The sequence below is a fragment of the Chamaea fasciata genome, unplaced genomic scaffold (assembly GCF_029207755.1).
Source record: "Chamaea fasciata isolate MVZ Bird 193981 ecotype frontalis unplaced genomic scaffold, bChaFas1.0.hap1 SCAF_3, whole genome shotgun sequence".
NCBI classification, from domain to species: Eukaryota; Metazoa; Chordata; class Aves; order Passeriformes; family Sylviidae; genus Chamaea; species Chamaea fasciata.
Genome location: NW_027094088.1, coordinates 1,336,692 through 1,354,863, shown reverse-complemented (window position 1 = coordinate 1,354,863; position 18,172 = coordinate 1,336,692). Strand labels below are relative to the sequence as shown.

At 40.4% G+C, this 18,172-nt stretch overlaps 1 protein-coding gene across 4 annotated transcripts in view; it reads left to right on the top strand.

Moving 5' to 3' along the window:
- The window catches only part of GPCPD1 (glycerophosphocholine phosphodiesterase 1), a 40,485-nt gene that overhangs the window by 18,926 nt on the left and 3,387 nt on the right, over nucleotides 1–18,172 (top strand). For 2 of the 4 annotated variants that reach the window (XM_066177677.1, XM_066177678.1), the window contains exons 6-19: nucleotides 955–996; nucleotides 2,122–2,245; nucleotides 4,449–4,692; nucleotides 5,715–5,877; nucleotides 5,970–6,102; nucleotides 6,355–6,409; nucleotides 8,000–8,092; nucleotides 9,191–9,268; nucleotides 10,080–10,119; nucleotides 10,890–10,951; nucleotides 11,813–11,878; nucleotides 12,730–12,866; nucleotides 13,636–13,771; nucleotides 14,075–14,235. In XM_066177677.1, coding sequence (XP_066033774.1) covers nucleotides 955–996; nucleotides 2,122–2,245; nucleotides 4,449–4,692; nucleotides 5,715–5,877; nucleotides 5,970–6,102; nucleotides 6,355–6,409; nucleotides 8,000–8,092; nucleotides 9,191–9,268; nucleotides 10,080–10,119; nucleotides 10,890–10,951; nucleotides 11,813–11,878; nucleotides 12,730–12,866; nucleotides 13,636–13,771; nucleotides 14,075–14,235 — 1,534 coding nt within the window. Of the gene's footprint in view, nucleotides 1–954; nucleotides 997–2,121; nucleotides 2,246–4,448; nucleotides 4,693–5,714; nucleotides 5,878–5,969; nucleotides 6,103–6,354; nucleotides 6,410–7,999; nucleotides 8,093–9,190; nucleotides 9,269–10,079; nucleotides 10,120–10,889; nucleotides 10,952–11,812; nucleotides 11,879–12,729; nucleotides 12,867–13,635; nucleotides 13,772–14,074; nucleotides 14,236–16,878; nucleotides 17,269–18,172 lie in introns of those variants that run through there. The other 2 variants (XM_066177680.1, XM_066177679.1) reach the window with 2 other exon arrangements.

Sequence of the window (18,172 nt, the reverse complement as noted above, 5' to 3'; positions counted from 1 at the left end):
AGAAGTTCTTTCTGTATTTGTCAGTAACTGATAAGAGAAGCCGCCTATCCTCTGCTAGGGCCTAGACTTTATCTCTAAATTTAGATTACCTCATTCCAAACAATTGGGATTTCCCCCCCCCCCCCCCCTAAGTAATACTCAATTCTTCATGAGCAGTTTTTAAGAAAATGCAGCAAACACAGTGTGTTAGCACTGGGTCATTTTGATCCTTAAATTGTTGCCTGTGGTTATTAAGAAATTAGGTTAGGAGCCAAATGATTCTTAGGGGGAAAAAAAAGGGTTTAACCATTGTAGAGGCAAAATTATGTGAAGTTTTATGTTTTGAGACATGCATGGTTTGTTCAGACTAAGGCAGTTCTGTTAATGCTGGTGAATTTACTCAGTGCCTTAAGATTTCAGCTCTTAAAGCACTGGAGAGAGTGAGGGTAAAAGTAAGTGTAAAGTGAGTGTTTTCAATATTTCATGCTAGGTTGGTTTCTGTCACGTGGGCAGAATGAGCATTTTAATTGTGACTAACTCAATTTAGAAGTTTTAAATGTGCTGCAGGGCAACCTTCTTGTCTGTTTGCAAGACAATTTAATGTCCTTGACACTACTTTGACAAGTAAAGCACCTTAGATACTGATGTAGTTATCAGCAAAACACTGCAGCGAGCCAGAAAATTGTGCAACCTTTTTACTCTCAGTTCAGATTACTTGAAGTGAAATGTGGTATTTTGTGTGTTGGTTGGTTTTTTTTTTCATGCAGAAACTGAGAAAAATCGTAAATTGAGATCAATCTTTATAGAAGGTTGCAGAAAACATGCTGCTTTGTCTGTTTCAGTTTTCCTACCTTTTTTTAGATTACACTTTTTAGAGGTGAAGTGGAAAAGTAGAATTGATTTAACTTGGCAATGATTTTTAAATATGAATGCTAATTACTTTGTTGCATTCTTTTCCATTCCTTTCAATTCTAGAAAATGAAATTACTGTCGACGATGGAGACTTTGGAATCTGTAGTAAGTGAGATATATTAACCTTTATTCTTTACCATTAATTTAATCTAAACAAGGTGAAGTCTTGTAACTGAAAAATGTTTGAGCTTATAGGTTTCGAGAAGAATTGCCTGTGATAGTTTTCTCTGCTTTTACAGTTGTTTTTGTATCAAGAATTTGTGAATTCACACTCAGGGTGTTATCCCTTCTAACATTAATAAAAAGCTGCTAGGCAGAGTGGAAGTGTTGTCACTCTGATGGTGTTAAAGGTTGAAATTCGGGAACTTTAAATCATGAGCATGCATTTTTTTGAAAATACAGAATAGATGTAGCTGTCTCTTAATACCCAGCCTTAGAAGAACTCCTCATGCCTGGAAAAACATCATCACTCACACTGAATGTGCCCACTCTGCCTCTTTCAGTTAGAGATGCCAAAAGGTTATGGTGTGTGCCCAAATGTCTCACTTCCAACAGGTCTGCCCCACCTCTCACTTCATGTTCAATCCTCTGACACTGAAAGGAACTCTTTATCATGCCTCATAAATCTTGTCTTCAAGCTTTTCTGTTTTCCCCTCTTATCCTCCTCAAAGGGTGGCTTTGGCTCTTCAGGAACTTCTCAAAACTGGGGTTTGCTTCAGCACCTTGTGTTTCTGGTCCTGCTGCTTGTAGGCTTTCCTTGTTTTGCTGTTCAGGGTGAGGATTCCCTGTGCTTTCCATCAAAACTGTTGTTGTACCCTGTCCTGCAGACTTGCACTGCTTTACTGCCACTGATTCTGATGAGCTAGTTGGACACATAGCTTATCAGAAACAGGGAGCCTCTAGGTGCTTATGAACCCTCAGAGTTCCTGGCAGTATTATTCCATGTGTTGAGACATCCCAGGACAAGGGGATGTTGCTCAGTGCTGTCCTGCAGGCAGTTTACACGTGATCATGGCTCCTGTTTAATCCCATTAAAAGCCAGCAGAGACCTACAGTATCCTTTGGTTGCTCTGGATAGTTCACAGACACTGGGGAGGGGCTGCACCCAACTTCCTGCATTTCTGTAGGTCAAGGCTGGTGGTAAGGAGGATTATCTGGAAGGTGAGCTGCCTAGATCTGCCTGAAATAAGTTACTAAAATGTCTCCTCCTTTCTGTGTGGCTTTTGATAGATGGTGTTAAAACTGTGGATGCTGGGTGGCTGACGTGTCAGACAGAAATCAGGCTACGTCTGCATTATTCTGAGAAACCCCCTGTGCTGATCTCTAAGAAGAAATTTAAAACATCAAGGTTTAGGTAAGAGCCTGCTCATCTCACTCTGCAATTTACCTCTTGTTGATTGTCAATACTGGTAATATTTCTTTAACTTAATTAATGTAGCCTTTCAATTCCTTTTGGGTTGCTAATAGCCCAATTTCCAAGTGTTTAAGTACTCCATACGTGTCTTGGTGTTTCTTGCTTTTTTTGCTGGAATTGCAGTGTTCTTAGGTTCTTTCTTCAATCAGTTTGGTGCTTTTCTCTGCAGAGGTGCCTCGAAAAGCAAGCATTGTTATAACTCCAATTAACTTAATTGTTGGAAATGGGTGTCTTGGAGGACTGCACTGTTGCACACAGTGGATGAGGATTTGGCTGGGTGGTTGCTCTGGGTGTTGTGGTCAGCAGCTTGATGTCCAAGTGAAAACCAGGGATGAGGGGTGACCCTCAGGTGTTAGTGACGTGGAGAGCAGGGTGGAATGTCCCTTCAGGAGTTTGCTGATGACACCAGCCTGAGAGGTGCAGTCACACTGCAGGGAAGGGCTGCCATCCAGAGGGAGCTTCAACTCTCACCAAGTTCAGCAAGGCTGAGTGCAAGGGCCTGCCCTTGTGCTGGAGCAATCCCAAGTCCAGGCTGGGTGGAGAATGGATTGAGAGCAGCCCTGAGGAGAAGGACCTGGGAGTGTTGGTGATGAGAAGCTCAGTGTGACCCAGCATTGCAGCCCAGAAAGCCAAGTGCATCCTGAGCTGAGGCAGCATCTTATCCCCCAGGATAAGAAGTCCGTGGAGCTGTTACAGTGAGTCCAGAGGAGACCACGGAGGTGCTCAGTGGGCTGGAGCATTTGTGCTGTGGACACAGGAGGAGAAACTCTGTGCTCTTCAGCCATGAGAAGAGAAGACTCTGGGGAGACCTTTGTAGCAGTCCCTGAAGAGAACTGAAGAGGGACTTTGGACAAGGGAGAACTGCTTTAAACTGAGAGAGGACTGGATTAGATTAGAGATGAGGAAGACATTCTTTAGTGTGTGGGTGGTGAGGAGCTGGCATAGGGTCAAGCGGGTGTCCCTGCCTGTGGTAGGGGGGTTAGAACTAGATCATCTTTAAGATCCCTTCCAACCCAAACCATTCCATGGATCTGTTACACTTGATTTATTTCTTCTTTTCCAGTTTTGATTTGATTCCCCCTCCCACCAATTGCAGATTTGCTGATGAGGGGAAGGTTTATTTAATATGATGCTCTTCAGTGAGATTTAATACTTACAATGTGTTGTGTACAGCTTTGCCTTTTTTCCTTGCATGTTATAGCAGACAGAGCAATTTCTGAAGGCAGCTTCTTGTCTCAATTAAATGGCTGAAATAAAACTTGATAAGCTAGATGCACTCACTCAGTACTCTGTCCTAAAGTGCTGGATCTGTCCAGTAGTTTCTGTGACTGTCACTCACTATGGCAGTGTCATTTTTCAAGTTTCTGGAGTACTTGTGTTGTGACTTCTTTCCTTTTCTTTTACGAGGGTATATTTTAATGTGGACTTGGTGTAATAGATTTCTGTGATTGTAATTATTTCTTTGAGATATAACCTCGGTTTTACTTGTGGCTTGGCATCTATAAAGGGTAATCCTGTGTCCCATCTGCTGGAGGGGATTTGGTTTACTGATGTACACTTACATCACTGACATAACTCATTTTGTCTGGAAGGTTTGCTCTGTATGATAAAGGACACTGAGTCTTACAGGGAGGCTTGTACTCACTCCAGGATTTTTCACAAACCCGTTCAGTTTAAATGTTAATTTAGGATTTTTTCAAGGGACTTAATTACTTCAGCCTGTATTACTTATATTTGTTAGAGTATACTTGTCTGCTTTATCAGAGAGACATATCAGCAGCCACCAGTGTTCCAGTGTTGATCTTGATGATGACTGCTGTTTTCAGTGCTCTTCATTAGCCTGTTGGCATTAGGGCTGTCAGTCTGTACAGGGCAGCCCAAACAGTCTGGAGGGGTGCTGCTTCTCAGACCACCAGTAGAGTTTTCTTATTTACCCAGCTTCAACTTTCAGCAGTGACTTGAGCACTAAAATCTGACTCAAATAGGATTTAGACAATGGCCCCAAACTCCTGACCCTGTGCTGTTCTGTGAGTTGTGAAGAATTCTTGTATCATACGAGCTTCTGCTCGAGCTTCTTCCCAAACCTTTATCACTCCCAAAGGCACTGCAGTGATTTAACCATTTTATTTTGTATTTTGGGTAGAGTAAAGCTGACCCTGGAAGGGCTAGAGAAGGATGACGATGAGGAGGGCCAAGAGAAGACCTCCCCTACTGTCCCCCAGAAGATGGCAAACACAGTGGAGTTCTCCATCATCAGCGACAGCGACTACAAGTGTCGGCACTCTCAGCCAGACTGCGGCTACGCCCTGCAGCCAGACAGATGGATAGAGTACACAATACAAACCATGGAGCCTGATAACCTGGAGTTAATATTTGATTTTTTTGAGGTATGTCACTTTCACCCCTAAGGAACAGCTCCAGCCTGCCTTTTGGAGCTCGAGGCGATTATTGTGAAACAGGGCTACTGCCTGATGTTCTTGATCTTTTGGATTTGTTGACACAAGTGTGAGACTACTGACTCCCAGCCCGTTTGTAGAAAGGTTTTTGTGAGCTTTCTTGATGTGGCACAGGAATTTCTTTGAGTTCTGCTTGTTTAGAAGTCAGCACAAATTAGACTTGAATCTGTGTGTGCAGTACTGCATGCTGTTAGGTTGGCTTGATATTAATCCTTTGTCAGAGCTAAGTTCTGCTTCTCCTGCTTCAACCTGAACAATGTGTGTATGAACTGGTTATATCACAGTTATTGAATCTCAATTTTTTATCTTATAAGCAAAAGAGATTTCTCTGAACTAACTTGTGCAGATTAAAACTGGATTCTCACTACAGTGTCATTTTGATCTATTTTTTTTTCCCCAGAAAGATCTTAATATTGGAAGGGTTTTTTTGAAAGAAAGCAACTTACACAGAGTAAAGTTTTTAAAGCATTCTCTTTTTGGTCTGAAAATGCCTTTAAGATGACTTACAGTCATAACTGTAAAGTGTCTACATAGTTCCTGAACTTGACCATGATCAAGTGCACATTCTGTGTATTAGTTTTTTCCTGCAAATGCATGCCAAGTTTTTTGGCATCTTAAGCATAAATTTTATTCCAGTTAATTTTTGTTCTAAGCAGGACTTGGGCATTTTGGAAGACAGACTATTCCATGCATGCTCTTTTGATCTGAAAAGCTTATCAAATGTAAGGGGTGTCAAAGAAAAATGTGAGTTTTGCAGATTTCTGTCAAAATCTTTATTTTCCTGATAGTAATTTGTAACTCACTGTTGCATTAAATTTTTTTAGCCGAAATTAGTATTTTGGGTAACACACAAGAAACCTTGTGGCCTGAGGAGCAAGCCAGAAGAGTTTGTTTAGAGTTCTCACTGCCGTCTAACAGCAGGGCTTTTGGGTTTTTGTTTGTTCTGTTTTTAGGAAGATTTAGGTGAGAAGGTAGTACAAGATGACGTGCTCCCAGGGCACGTAGGCTCTGCCTGCCTCCTGTCATCCACAATTGCAGAACTGGGAAAGAGTGCTGGAGTTCTTACACTTGCTATTATGAGCAGAAATCCAAGGAAGACAATTGGAAAAGTTAGAGGTACTGTTGATGGCAGCAACAGATGCAGAATATCTCTCCTCAAAGCCAGCTGCTCTTTCCTGACATGTGAAGCCTTGCTGTTTCCCTTGCAGTGGACTACATCATTATCAAACCCATCCAGGGATACACTTGTGACATGAAGGCTTCATATGCTAAATACTGGAAACCAAGGACGACCCTGGATGTGGGACACAGGGGAGCAGGGAATTCCACAACAACAGCCAAGTGAGTTTGTTTGCATTTCAAACTGGGGGAATTGGTCTGTGTCACTGACATCAGTTGGGGAAGGGGTCAGTTTAAAACGCTGCAACCCACATCCGTTTACTTCAGTATCAAGTTGTGGGTATTCTCTGAAAGAGAAACCTCTGGTTTGTGTTTCTGGTTCTCTGAAAGAAAAACTTCTGATTTGTATTCCTGTGGTTTCAATTCTGTGCTGTTGTGCATCTAACAAACCCTTTCTCTTGGCTCTTGTTTCAGGCTTGCGAAAGTTCAGGAGAACACCATTGCATCCCTGAGGAGTGCTGCCAGTCACGTATGTACACGTATTTTCATACACACAGCACCTGCCTAGTGCAAGCTAGGTTGGCTTGTATGCTTAATTTGCATGATTCAATGCAGTGAATGGTAATTGCACTGGTGTAAATTAGATAAAATCGCTGTGGAAATTGCCTGAGCTCTGGGAAGTTAATAGTAGATCAGATTCTCGTTCTAAAGTCCCTTAAAAAAAATCAGAACTTGCATTTAGTATGTTCTGGTGGTGTTCTAAGACAGGGAGAATTTTAATCTCAACCCTGTACAGACAATTTGAACAAATAAATACCATTTTGGCACTACTGGTGCAAGAGTCTTGTTCTGGGTCTGCTGTGGTCTGAAACTTGCTGTGTGAAAATTTCACTTGGGAGCTGAGCTGGTAGAATAAACCAATCCTTGTTTTGGTGGTGGAATAAACCAGTCCTTGTTTTGGTGCTTGCTGCAATGAAGACTGGAAATCCTGAGACAGAACTTCCAGTTTGGGAGATAATAGTAGTTCCATGTGCCTAAATTCTGTGATAGGTGGCGGTCACTTTTATTCCTTCCAGGAATCTTGATCACTGAGTAAAACTGTAGCTACTAAATTCCTGGTTTGAACAGTAGTTCTTAATCCCTGAGTGAACACTACAGGTTTATAGACGGCTTTTAAAGTGCTCACAAAGAAACATGCCTTGAGGCAAAAAATTTGCTGTCATCAGCAGCATCACCAGAGAAGTGCTTTTCATCTCTTTGCAGATTGAAAAGGCTGAAAGCCACCACTCTGAAAATATTTCTGCTGAGAAAAGGGCTGAAAAAACCCCCCATGTCCTATTTTCTCTCTGTGCTGATTGAAAAAGTGGGTGTCAGAGTGATAATTGATAAATGGTATTCTTGGAGGCCTTCAAAGGAATAATTTGCAGACTGTCAATATAAGTAAAAAACCCCAAACCTGTTACTGTGTTTCTCTTCCTTTCTGGCCCTCCCTCTTTTCCAAAAGATTGTACTTGGAGCTTTTGGGTCTTTCTTCATTTTTTGAAAGCCTAACAGAAAATCTCTTGCTGCTGAAAAGGGCAGGAGAATGCTGAATGCTGCTATTTCTGCTCTTGCAGGTTAGAACACATTGCTACTGTGTTACTCACTAGTTACTCACCAGTTACAGTACTCACTTCAGCAGTTTGTTCCTGTATGGAATATCTTCCTAAAGCCTTGGCAATATGGAGCCATCATTTATCTCTTGGTGTGGTGCTGGGGAGGAGGGAGGGAGATGCCTCCGAGTCATCTGTGTTTAAAACATTTGTGTCTGAAAATATCGTCTTAGTCTTTCTCTGTGATCAGGTTCACAAGACTTGAATCTTACTGGAGGGTTTACAAGATTAAGCAAGATAGATACAGATAGATATAATAATGGTAATTAAGATAATTTGCCATATATTTTTTTCATCATTAATAACCCATTGCTGAGCATGATTTAACTGGTATGTTGTATTCAACTTCTGCTTGATGTCCAGGAGCTGTGAATACTTGACAACCCTTGCATGCAGTTGTGGAGCCCTTGTGCATCAGTAGTTAATGGGCTTTTGTTTTGTTCTGTGTGTTTCTCAATTCTCTGTAGGGAGCGGCATATGTGGAATTTGATGTGCATCTCTCTAAGGATCACGTGCCGATAGTATACCATGATCTGACGTGCTGCATGGCCATGAAAAAGGTAAAGGAGATAATGTCTGTGTTTTATGTGTAAATATGCTCATTCTAGGAATGTAAAATGTCAGGCTCCTATGGAGATAGTTCTGGGAGCTCAAGGGATGGAATGGGAATAAGTATGCAGCATTACTTTGTGCATAGAGCAGGGAAGTTGAGGTTTTTTTTCCTTTTGATGTAGCAGCAGCAGCATTTCAGATGGCTGGTTTGGCACTCCTCAAGGCCACATTGTAGTTACTGTCTAGCTTCTTTCTGACTTAAGATTTGGGACGAAGAAAAGCCAGACAACTCCGCTTTATTCAGCGGTGCCTATGGGGCTGAATATATGCTCAGGCCTGAGTGTTTGCATTCTGTCCTGCTCTGGTTATCTCCCCTCCTGGTTCTGGCAGTGAATCCAGAATGAGATTGCAGAGCACACTGCTCTATCTGCTTGGCACTGAGTCTTGTGCCTTCAAACTCCCACGCCCACTGCAGTGTTGCGCTTGATAAGAAGCTTGCTTTTGAACAGCTGTGGAAATGGAAATTGGACTGGAGGCAATGAATATTCAGTGTGTCTTCACTCTGTATTGTCTGGCTCAGGAAAAATTTCTTAGTGAAGAGGGGAAGTGACAAGTGGACAGATTTTGGTGTTTTTTTTTGACACCAGATCTTTATTTTGGGAGTGGTCTGTGTGTGAATTTTGCCCCAGGACGTTTATCTTTTCTTATTAGTTTCTGGGACATTGGATAAAGAGCAGCAAACTGACCTGCCTTGCGATATTTTTTACTGCATTTCTTTACTTGCACACATCTTTCCTGATTACATTACCAATCAGGTTTTTACAGAATAATTATGATAACATTTTAAAAAGGAAGAACTTCAAAGCCTCTGACCTGCGTGGAAGACCAAACACTGTTTGTTTGTTTTTTAAATTGACACCTGCTTTATACTTTTAAGTGCCTGTGTTGTCTTGTGAAAACTGATCATCTTTAATCATAAGGTATCACTTGTATCTTTATCAATAAAATAGGAAACATTAATTGCCTTTAATGCTACTATATAAAAAATACTTAGGCTTTTTTGGTGCTTTCAGTGATGCTTAATTATGTGTTGGTTCTCTTCAAAGAAACTGGATACAGAGCCTTTGGAACTGTTTGAGATTGCAGTCAAAGAACTCACATTTGATCAGCTGCAGTTATTAAAGGTATTGTTACCTTGGCTAGTACAATATGCTGTGTGTAGAATTTCAAATGCTGTGTGAAGCCCGGAGGTTTTGGGAGTAACTACGGATAGTTTGGGAGAGCCGAGTTTTAAAAATCGTACCAACAGAACAATCAGGTAATTCCAAGAGAAAAATACTTTTGCACCGTTTTTACAACTTGGATAAATGTCATGACTTTTATCCTCTAGAAATATGGTATGTCATTTTCAAATGTTAAATGGACTATGTAGAACTGCTCTGCTTTCCAAATAAATTTAAAAAAAAGTCAGTAGAGTGGGGTACTGAAGACCCTGGTGAGGTACCTGCCCTCAGCCTAGGAAACCATCTGGCTGGTCCAACGACCATATGATTCTTTTTACTTCAAATTGCTTTGTCTGCCCCTTTTTGTGGAGAGAGACTTTGAATGGGGCAAGGGAGTTGGCTGTGTCTGGCCTGATTCTAGCTCAGTATGTGTGACTGCAATATAAAACAGGTCAGCCCTTTGCACTGGATTGAAACACAGAGGAGGGATTAATGTTCAGACTTCTTCACATCTTGATGCTGAATTGCAGTTTTGTATTGGGTTTACCCTTAACATGATCTCTGAACTTTGAGCTTTTCTTGAAATCCTTAAAACGAAAGTTTGAAAGAAAATCCTGATGTGTACTAGGATGTCTTTTATTCTTTTACAAATTGCTGAAACTGTGTCTGTGATAGACTTCTAAACTTGAAAACTATTTACAAGCAAAATTAGTTACATTTTACATGTAGGAAGATGTGGGCAGAGTGTTAATGTTGCTCTTATGCTCTTCAGCTGGCTCACGTGACGGCCCTGAAAGTAAAAGATCACAATGGTATGTACTAGTTTGGAGGAGTGTTGGGATTGATTTATTGCCATGTAATTGTAGAAATTCTGTGGTTGCAGTTGCTTGTTGTAATCACATTTGTCCTGAACATTTCTGAATGCTTATGCAGTTAATTTTGTGCATGCTGTGGAGTTCTTTACTGGGAAGGAGATCTCTGAACAGAACTTACTCCCTTGGGAAGCAGGAACAGAAGGGTGGAAGGAAATATATAGATCAATTTATATTTTGAATAATCACAACAAAATTGCCACTAATGTTTCCACCTTATGCTTCTCCAACTGTGTCTTCGGCTCTTCAGAATTGCTGACAAGAACTTTGGTAGCTGCTGTAGGATGTCTTAGCAGTGCTGTAAATTTTTGGCTTTAATTATCCCCTTTGCAGGGACAGCAAATTTTCTCACACATCCTACCTCCATAAGAAAAGCTAAAGTAAAAAAAAATAAGACAAATAAGGCTGGATAGCCAAGGCTTATTGTGGATGTAATTCACTGAGTGAAGTGGTGAGGGATGGGAGAAGCCATTCTGGTACATGTTGTGGCGAGGTTTTAAATTCCAAAGCAGGAATTGCCTGCACCATCACGGGAGTGTGTCAGTGTTAGAGGAAAAGGTGGAGGTGAGCAAAAGGGAGACCTGATTTCACTGTTCACTCCTAAAGGCCTTAAGATTTTGAGCCAGTCTTTTCTTGCTGGCATTAATTGAAACTTCAGTTATGTTTATGCTTCTGTTTGTTTTAATTCAATATTTCATATTTCTTTCCAGCATCTTTTAAAGAGGAAGAGAACTCTGCTTTTGAGACGCAGCCATTTCCTTCTCTGCAAAGAGTAAGTGATGAATGTGGAGCAAGATGACTGAACCTGTATTTTACTTTCAGCTTTGCACACATAGCAGGGGATACTGATACTTGGGTTTAGGCTTCTGGTATCAATGCTGGAACTGAGAACAGGGGCTTTATTGCTCCACACTGGAGGGTTTTCATTGCTCACAGCTACCAGTCTGTGTTGTGTGTTTCAAGCTGCAGAATTCAGGAGCCCAAGCTGTGTAGCTCAGGATTTTACGGCTGGTTAACATCTGGGCGCTGCCTGTTATAATGCATTGACAGTTGTTTCAAATTTTGAAAGAAACCCCAGCTGGCCTTTGGCAGTTCCTCACAGTGTCTTGGCCATTTCTCAGAGCCAGACACTGAGAAGTGTTGAGTGAATTTCCAAAGTGTTTCCGTTTAGGACTGGTTTGTGTTAGCTCCACCTTTTGAAATCACCTGGTTAATGGTTCTTTAAAAGAATTTTACATGAAAGAACTTTGGTCATCGTAATGGCAAGCTCCTGGATTTCATACTTAGTTGCTTTTTGCATTCAAAAGAACTTTTTGGAGGAAGAAAACCCATTTTTTCTTTAGGAGTTCAAGTGGGGCATTTCTTACATGTATTAAGGTGAATTGACTCACATTTGTGCCATGTCAAAATCTTGCCCTTAAGATTTTCTCCACTTTTATGTATTCATTAGTTTGAATTGGAGTAGAAAAGGCTGTATATGTGTGTTGTATCAAATGTTAAACACCTAGGGGTTTTAATTCTGTTAGACACCATTAACATTAAATTCCAACATATTCTCTCAGCAATTTCCTTCATGGTGCTTTGTTGTCCTCCTTTGCTGTGGGGTCTCTTCATAGTAAATTTTTTTTTTCAGGTCCTGGAGTCTGTTTCTAAAGATGTTGGGTTCAACATAGAAGTAAAATGGATCTCCCAACAAAGGGTAAGTAAACATACATGTTATCTCCTTTTATTCTTTGATAGTCTCCTGGCTAAAGCTTGTCATTTGATGTGACAATTTACGAGCTGCAAAGGCATCATTTTGTGGGGTTTTGTGCCTTTTGGGTTTTTTTTTTAACAATGCATTATTCTTAAACTGGGGGTATAGTAGCACCGCTCCAACAAATGAATAAACTTATTCTTAAAATATTTATAAGGTTGAGTTCATAATGCAGCTCAGACTGCTTGTGGTTGGAGACTCTTTTTAAAGTCAACAGATCTCAACAGGGCAGGCAGGAAAATGCAATTCAGCCTCTCCTGGCCCAGTGCAGGAGCAGCTGCACCGTGGTGCAGCAATGCAAGCAGCTGCTTCCCCCTAGTCAGCGGCAGCTGGATTGTGCAGCACTCGGTGCAGAGGGAAATGCTTGGAAAGGCTGAGGTTGGAAGCCTGGAGTGGGGGAAGGAAGCTAAGGGGAGTGCTAGGTGAGAGTCAGTATGCTAGAAATAACAGCAGAGAGTTGCTGATACAATTGCTGGGCTTCAGATGATTCCTTTGTGGTTTTGAAGCTATAATTGGCTTCCTCGGAATGCATTCCTCGCATGGGGAGACAGAATTTTGCAGTGGATTTTGTTGCTGTGGGAATTCAGCTGCACCTCTCAGGCTGTCAGTCCTGGAGAGCTGTAACTAGCATTTAACAGACTGAAGGGTTGATTCTGTGCTCAGACTGCCCAGCTGAATTCTCCCTTTGCTCAGGTTGACTCAGAGACTGGTTAAAATAATAACCAGATTTCTGGTTAAAATAATTTTAGTAAGCATTCATTTAAGTGACTCCAACTTGTGCTTTCTTTTTCTAGGATGGACAGTGGGATGGCAACTTGTCAACTTACTTTGATATGAACCTTTTCCTAGATATCATTCTGAAAACTGTTTTGATAAATGCTGGAGCAAGGAGAATTGTGTTTTCTTCTTTTCATGCAGATATTTGTACAATGTAAGTTAAGAGGGGAGAAATAATGTACTTTGGTTTTTGAAATTGATTTTTATTTGGTAAAATTTACTTTGTATGTAAAAATACGCACCAGGAAATAAATAACAGGTGTTTTGCTTAGGTGTAAAATTTGGGTGCCAGAATAGTTGGGAACTGAAATGAGACCACGTGGCCATCTGAAATGAGCCAAAAATAAAATGGGAGAACAAAGTCACAGTGGGTATTTTTGCCAAGTGCCTTTCTGGATGCTTCACTCTTTCCTAGCACAACAAAAAAGGTTAAGGTTTCTTCTGGTATCCCAAAGTCTTTTCAGTCATACTTGAGGAAGGTGCAAGCCTAGTTTAGGAACAGATCATCTTGTTACAGCATCCAACTTGAAAAATGCTTTAGTGAGGTTAGGGGCTCTGTATGAACCGTGTTTAGATCATGGATCTAAACGATTACCGTGAATCTGTGCATTTGAGAAGAAAATTACAGAATTAAACGGCCTTCAGGGATTGTATATGAACATTCTGAGGGTGTGGGGCAGAGGTCAACATCAAGTCTGTCTTCCCTTAACCTGTGTGAAATAAATAAACCCCTTTAATGGCAAAAGGAGTCACTTGAGCAGTTTGTGACACAGTTTGATGTTAAACATCTCCTTGCACCAGCTAGGAACTAGAAGAACACTCAGGAAAGAGAGGAATTCCCCACAAAACAGTGAGATCTAATTTTTCTCTTTTTTTTTTTCGCTTTTATTTAATTCATACTTGTGGATTTTTTTTCCCGACAGGATCCGGCACAAGCAAAACAAGTATCCTGTGTTATTTCTCACCCAAGGGGAATCTCAGCTCTACCCAGAGCTGATGGATCTCAGATCTCGCACAACTCCAATTGCCATTAACTTTGCACAGTTTGAAAACTTGCTGGTAAGCTGACAGGTTCCAAAATCACGTTGATTTTTTACTGCTTGTTTGAAATCTGTCATTTTGTTGGGTAACTGTCAAAAAAAGTCCATTGTTTCAAATGTTGTTGTATTTTTTTTAAGACACTGTTTTAAAAATAGCACCATAAATAAACTCCCTAATTGTACTGAACAATTTTTATTTTTATTTTTTTTTTTTTTTAAATTATGGATGAAATGGTAGGGAGCTGCCAGTGTCAAAAGATGAAAAAAACTGCTGTAAGTGTTTCAGAAAGGTGGATTTTAACTGGAGTCTTTTGTATTTCAGGGAATTAATGTGCATTCTGAAGACCTGCTGAGGAATCCAGCGTTTATTACACGGGCCATATCCAAGGGCCTGGTTATTTTTTCATGGGGTGATGATGCAAATGACCCAGATAACAGGAAGAGGTTGAAAGAATATGGTGTTCATGGGTTAATATACGACAGGTAATTAGTTGTGGCTTTTTAAAATAATAATCATGGTCACCACCATCATCAGGCTTAGAAACTGTTGTAAATTGATTCTGGTGAAATTTCACGGTGCTTCTTGGTTGACTGGGTACAGAAAGTACAAGGACTCCATAAACCCAGATCAGTTCCTACTCTTTCAGCTGTAGATATGAAGCAAAATAACTTCTGTTTTTCCTGAGATTAACGTAAATGTAATTTGATTCCTTAAAGAACACGCTCACGACAGTCATTTTTAAGTTATGTACGTGATACAGTGAGGAAAATGTTATTTAGTTGTTTGTCTGGAAGTTTCAGCATTCTACATTAAGCTGTGCAATATAGTTAACACAACATTCTATCGTGCTTCAAAGCTGTGAAATCACTTCTTTTTTTTTCCTATTAAAATTAGCTTGGAGTGACTGCGGAGCAAACTGCCAAATTAGTCATTTCAGGAAGTAGCTGTTACACCCAAAAATTCAGGTAGAGACCTCAGGACACTGTGTTAAATATTGGAACTAAAGTGTTGTGTTATTTGGTTGCTTACAAAAACCTAGAGTTTTAGCTCTTTTGTCTTTGAGGATGAGAAATTCAGCATTGTGAGATGAAATTTAATTTGAAAAGCTGTATTAAACTAGAATTTCTGATAAGAAAGTAATTGGGAAAGCATTAAGTGTAACTGAAGTTTCAAATTACAGGAGGCTTTCAAACCTTCTGCTTTAGCAAGAGTATTGCTTTGTATATTGTTTTACATGGAAAAAAAACCAAACCAAACCCAAAAAAAAAGGAAAGGAAGGGGGATTGATAATTGTCAAGGGCTCTGTTTTATAAAGTGAAAACTGAGAGTCAATTTAATCGTATCTAGGGGCAAGGAATCAAATATATTTGCTCTAGACTCTCAGTGTAAAAAGAAATTAACTCTCTTCAAACTGTTGTTGACTGCTGAGAGTCCTTTCAGGCTCAGGTTTGCCAGAGGTGTCACTCCTTGTGCTGTACAAGGAGAATGCCTCCTATTCATTGGCAATTAAAAAAAGGACTAATCAGGTTTTTACACCGGGGATCAGCTTCAGACAGGAGACACGGACACCTAAATCCCGTTTGCTGCTCCAGCTCAGGATTGGGACCCCCTTCAGTCAATAAAAATAACCTCTGCATTAGAATGCAGGTGAAACAATCCTCTAACTACACAGTATGCAATCACAGGGTAATGAGGTTTTGTTCTGCGGTGTGCATAAGTTAAAGGGATCCATTATTTCTGGGGTGTTTTAATCAAACCTTGCCGCATAAAGTGTTGGTAAAATGTCTCTTCATCTCATGTCTGCTAATCCAGAGTTGTTAATTAGCCCTTGTGCAGGAGGTATTCACTACTGTGGTACAACAGTGGAGCAGGTGGCAGCCTCGTTTTTGGCTTCATGTTGCTTTCATTGCTTTAGGTTCTCCACACCGCTTGAATGTTGTGGCATTTTTGTCGAGGCTGCAAGTCAGCTCCGTGTCACCTTATGTGTCCTGTTGTACTGTGTGGTGTGTTTTAATTTCTGGTAGGGCAGTAGAACAGCTTTTACCTCACTTCTTGATAACCAGCCAATTCCTTGCAAGGCTGAATTCCCTTGTGGATTTAACTGAAGAGAAATTTCTCAACTTTCCTTCACTGTTTAGATCATCTGGATTCCTAATAGTGTTCATCTCTCCTCTCGCTGCCTACCTCCTCTGTCACTTCCACTTCAACTTCTTCCCATTTTTTGGAGAGCAACCCCCAAATTACTATTAACTCCAAAGCTGTTATTGCAGGCTTGTCAAGTGTAATTTCTAAATGTAATTTCCCTTTTTTTTTTTCCCGTGGGCCAAAACAAACAATGAAACGTCCCTTTACAATTCTTGATTACTTTTCAAGTTTTACTGATTGTCTGAATAAAATTATATCCAGTCTTAATACAAGTTAGGGATGTGACACTTCCTGAAAGTTGTATCAGGTGTCTCAAGATGGACATTTTGAAATGCAGGTGATACCTGCAAACCCTGGAATGTAGGAATGTAAAACCTGGCAGCAAACATTTCCACTCACAGCTGGAGCTGCGGGCTAAAGAGTGATCAGATAATTTCAGATCATTTGAGACTCCAAGTTGATACCAAGAATTTCAATAAGTGTGGTGTCAGCATCCATATTCTGCGCTGTTTGGAGTTTAGAAATAAATAAATTTAAAACTTAAGTTAAAAAGCAGAACTTGAGAGAGAGAGATGGACACGACTGTTCCAAGGTCTAGAAATAAGCAGGGACTGCAGTAATCTGTTTCAGTGTAAAACCAGTTCATGCTATTATTGTATCTTCAAATTCCAGAATATTTCCAGGGCTGAACTGAGATGGTGCTTCTTCCATGGTTTCTGCAAATTTTTTGTTCTCTGGATTTCTGGCCAAGTCCAGATACTTATCAAATATGATATATTATGGTGCTGTTTACTAGACCTTTACTTACACCATGTTAAGTGCTAATTACCTGAATAATCTAGGAAGTGAATAGAGGAATTTCAGTGAATTTTGGGTTGCCTGTGTGTGGCACTGAGTTATTTCTGAGATTATGAACTGTGTGCATGGAGATTATTTCTGTAAGCTATTTTTTTTTCCCCAAACTTTAATCATCCATGTAGAATTGACCAAAACACTGTAGCCAGTTGTGAAGATGGCAGAAAAACTGTGTCCTGAATACCAAAAGTTGGTGATACCAAGCACTGGGCAAAAAAAAAAATGCAGGTAGGGGGGTCTGGCTTTGCTTTGCATGGAGAAAAAACTGCAAGACTAAATCTGGGAAGCTTACGAATGCCAAAAATATGAAAAGGCTGATCTCAGTGGGGCAGAGGGAAGAACACAAATGCACTCCCTCCCCCCATTCTCCACTTGGGCTGCAGGTTATTCCTTACACCCAAATCATTAATCCAAACAGATGTTCTGGGATGGTATTCTCCTATTTTCCAACCTTCAACTACCATTCACCTCAGTGTTTAACCAAATTATTTGAATTAAAAGGGCAGCCTCCACTGAAAGGTGCCACGTCTGCCTTCAGGCTTTTATTTGGGCTCTTACACAGGAAAGCACTTCATGTGCATGACTGTACATATCTTCTGTCTGCACAGAAATCTCATCCTGAAATTTTTTTATTAGTCTGATGTTTAGATTTTAATAAGAGAAGAAATTCCAACCTCTTGTGAAATTCTCTGGCTTGGTTAAAATGTTGATTTTTAAAGCAGGATTTCTTGAAGGGATTGATCTGGTGGTTTTTTTCTCCTGGATAGGCTTTGTAAACAGTCCAGAAAATATTTCTGAATTTGAATATCCTTAACTGAGTAAGAACAATGCAGCCTTGTGTTTTTCCACCTGCTGGCTGTGTGTTAAATACCAACGTGGAGAGGGGTGGGTGCTAGCTTTTACACTTGCATCATCTTTTCCCATTCACTTTACATGATCTGAGTTTTGTCTGTTGAGCCGCACACAGAACTGCATAAAAACACTGAATCAGTATTTCCCAAACGTGGATGCTGAGAGCTTTGTCCAAACACCACAGCTCCTTAAGGCTGCATGTTGCATTTGCAGGCAAAAGCTGCGCTTGACTGGTATTGGTGACTTCCCAGCATTTTCACAAATTCAGCTGGCAACCGAACCAAAAGCATTTTAAACACTTCTCACAAGCAGAAGACTGCTGAAATCTGGGCTGCCCTGTTTGCCTGAAACTGCATGTTACTTAAATAACAGCATGGATATGTGGAGGAAGTGTAGTACGAGTTGGTTTATAATTACTCAGTGGTTAAATTAATATGTTATGCAATGACAAGTCTAAGCCTTCCCTGTTTTGTGAATAAGAAAAGCGAAAAGCTTTACTCAAAAACAAGAGCATGAAAACAGTATTTCAGTGCTGCTGCCTCTTGGCTTGTGTGTGTTTTCAGAGGT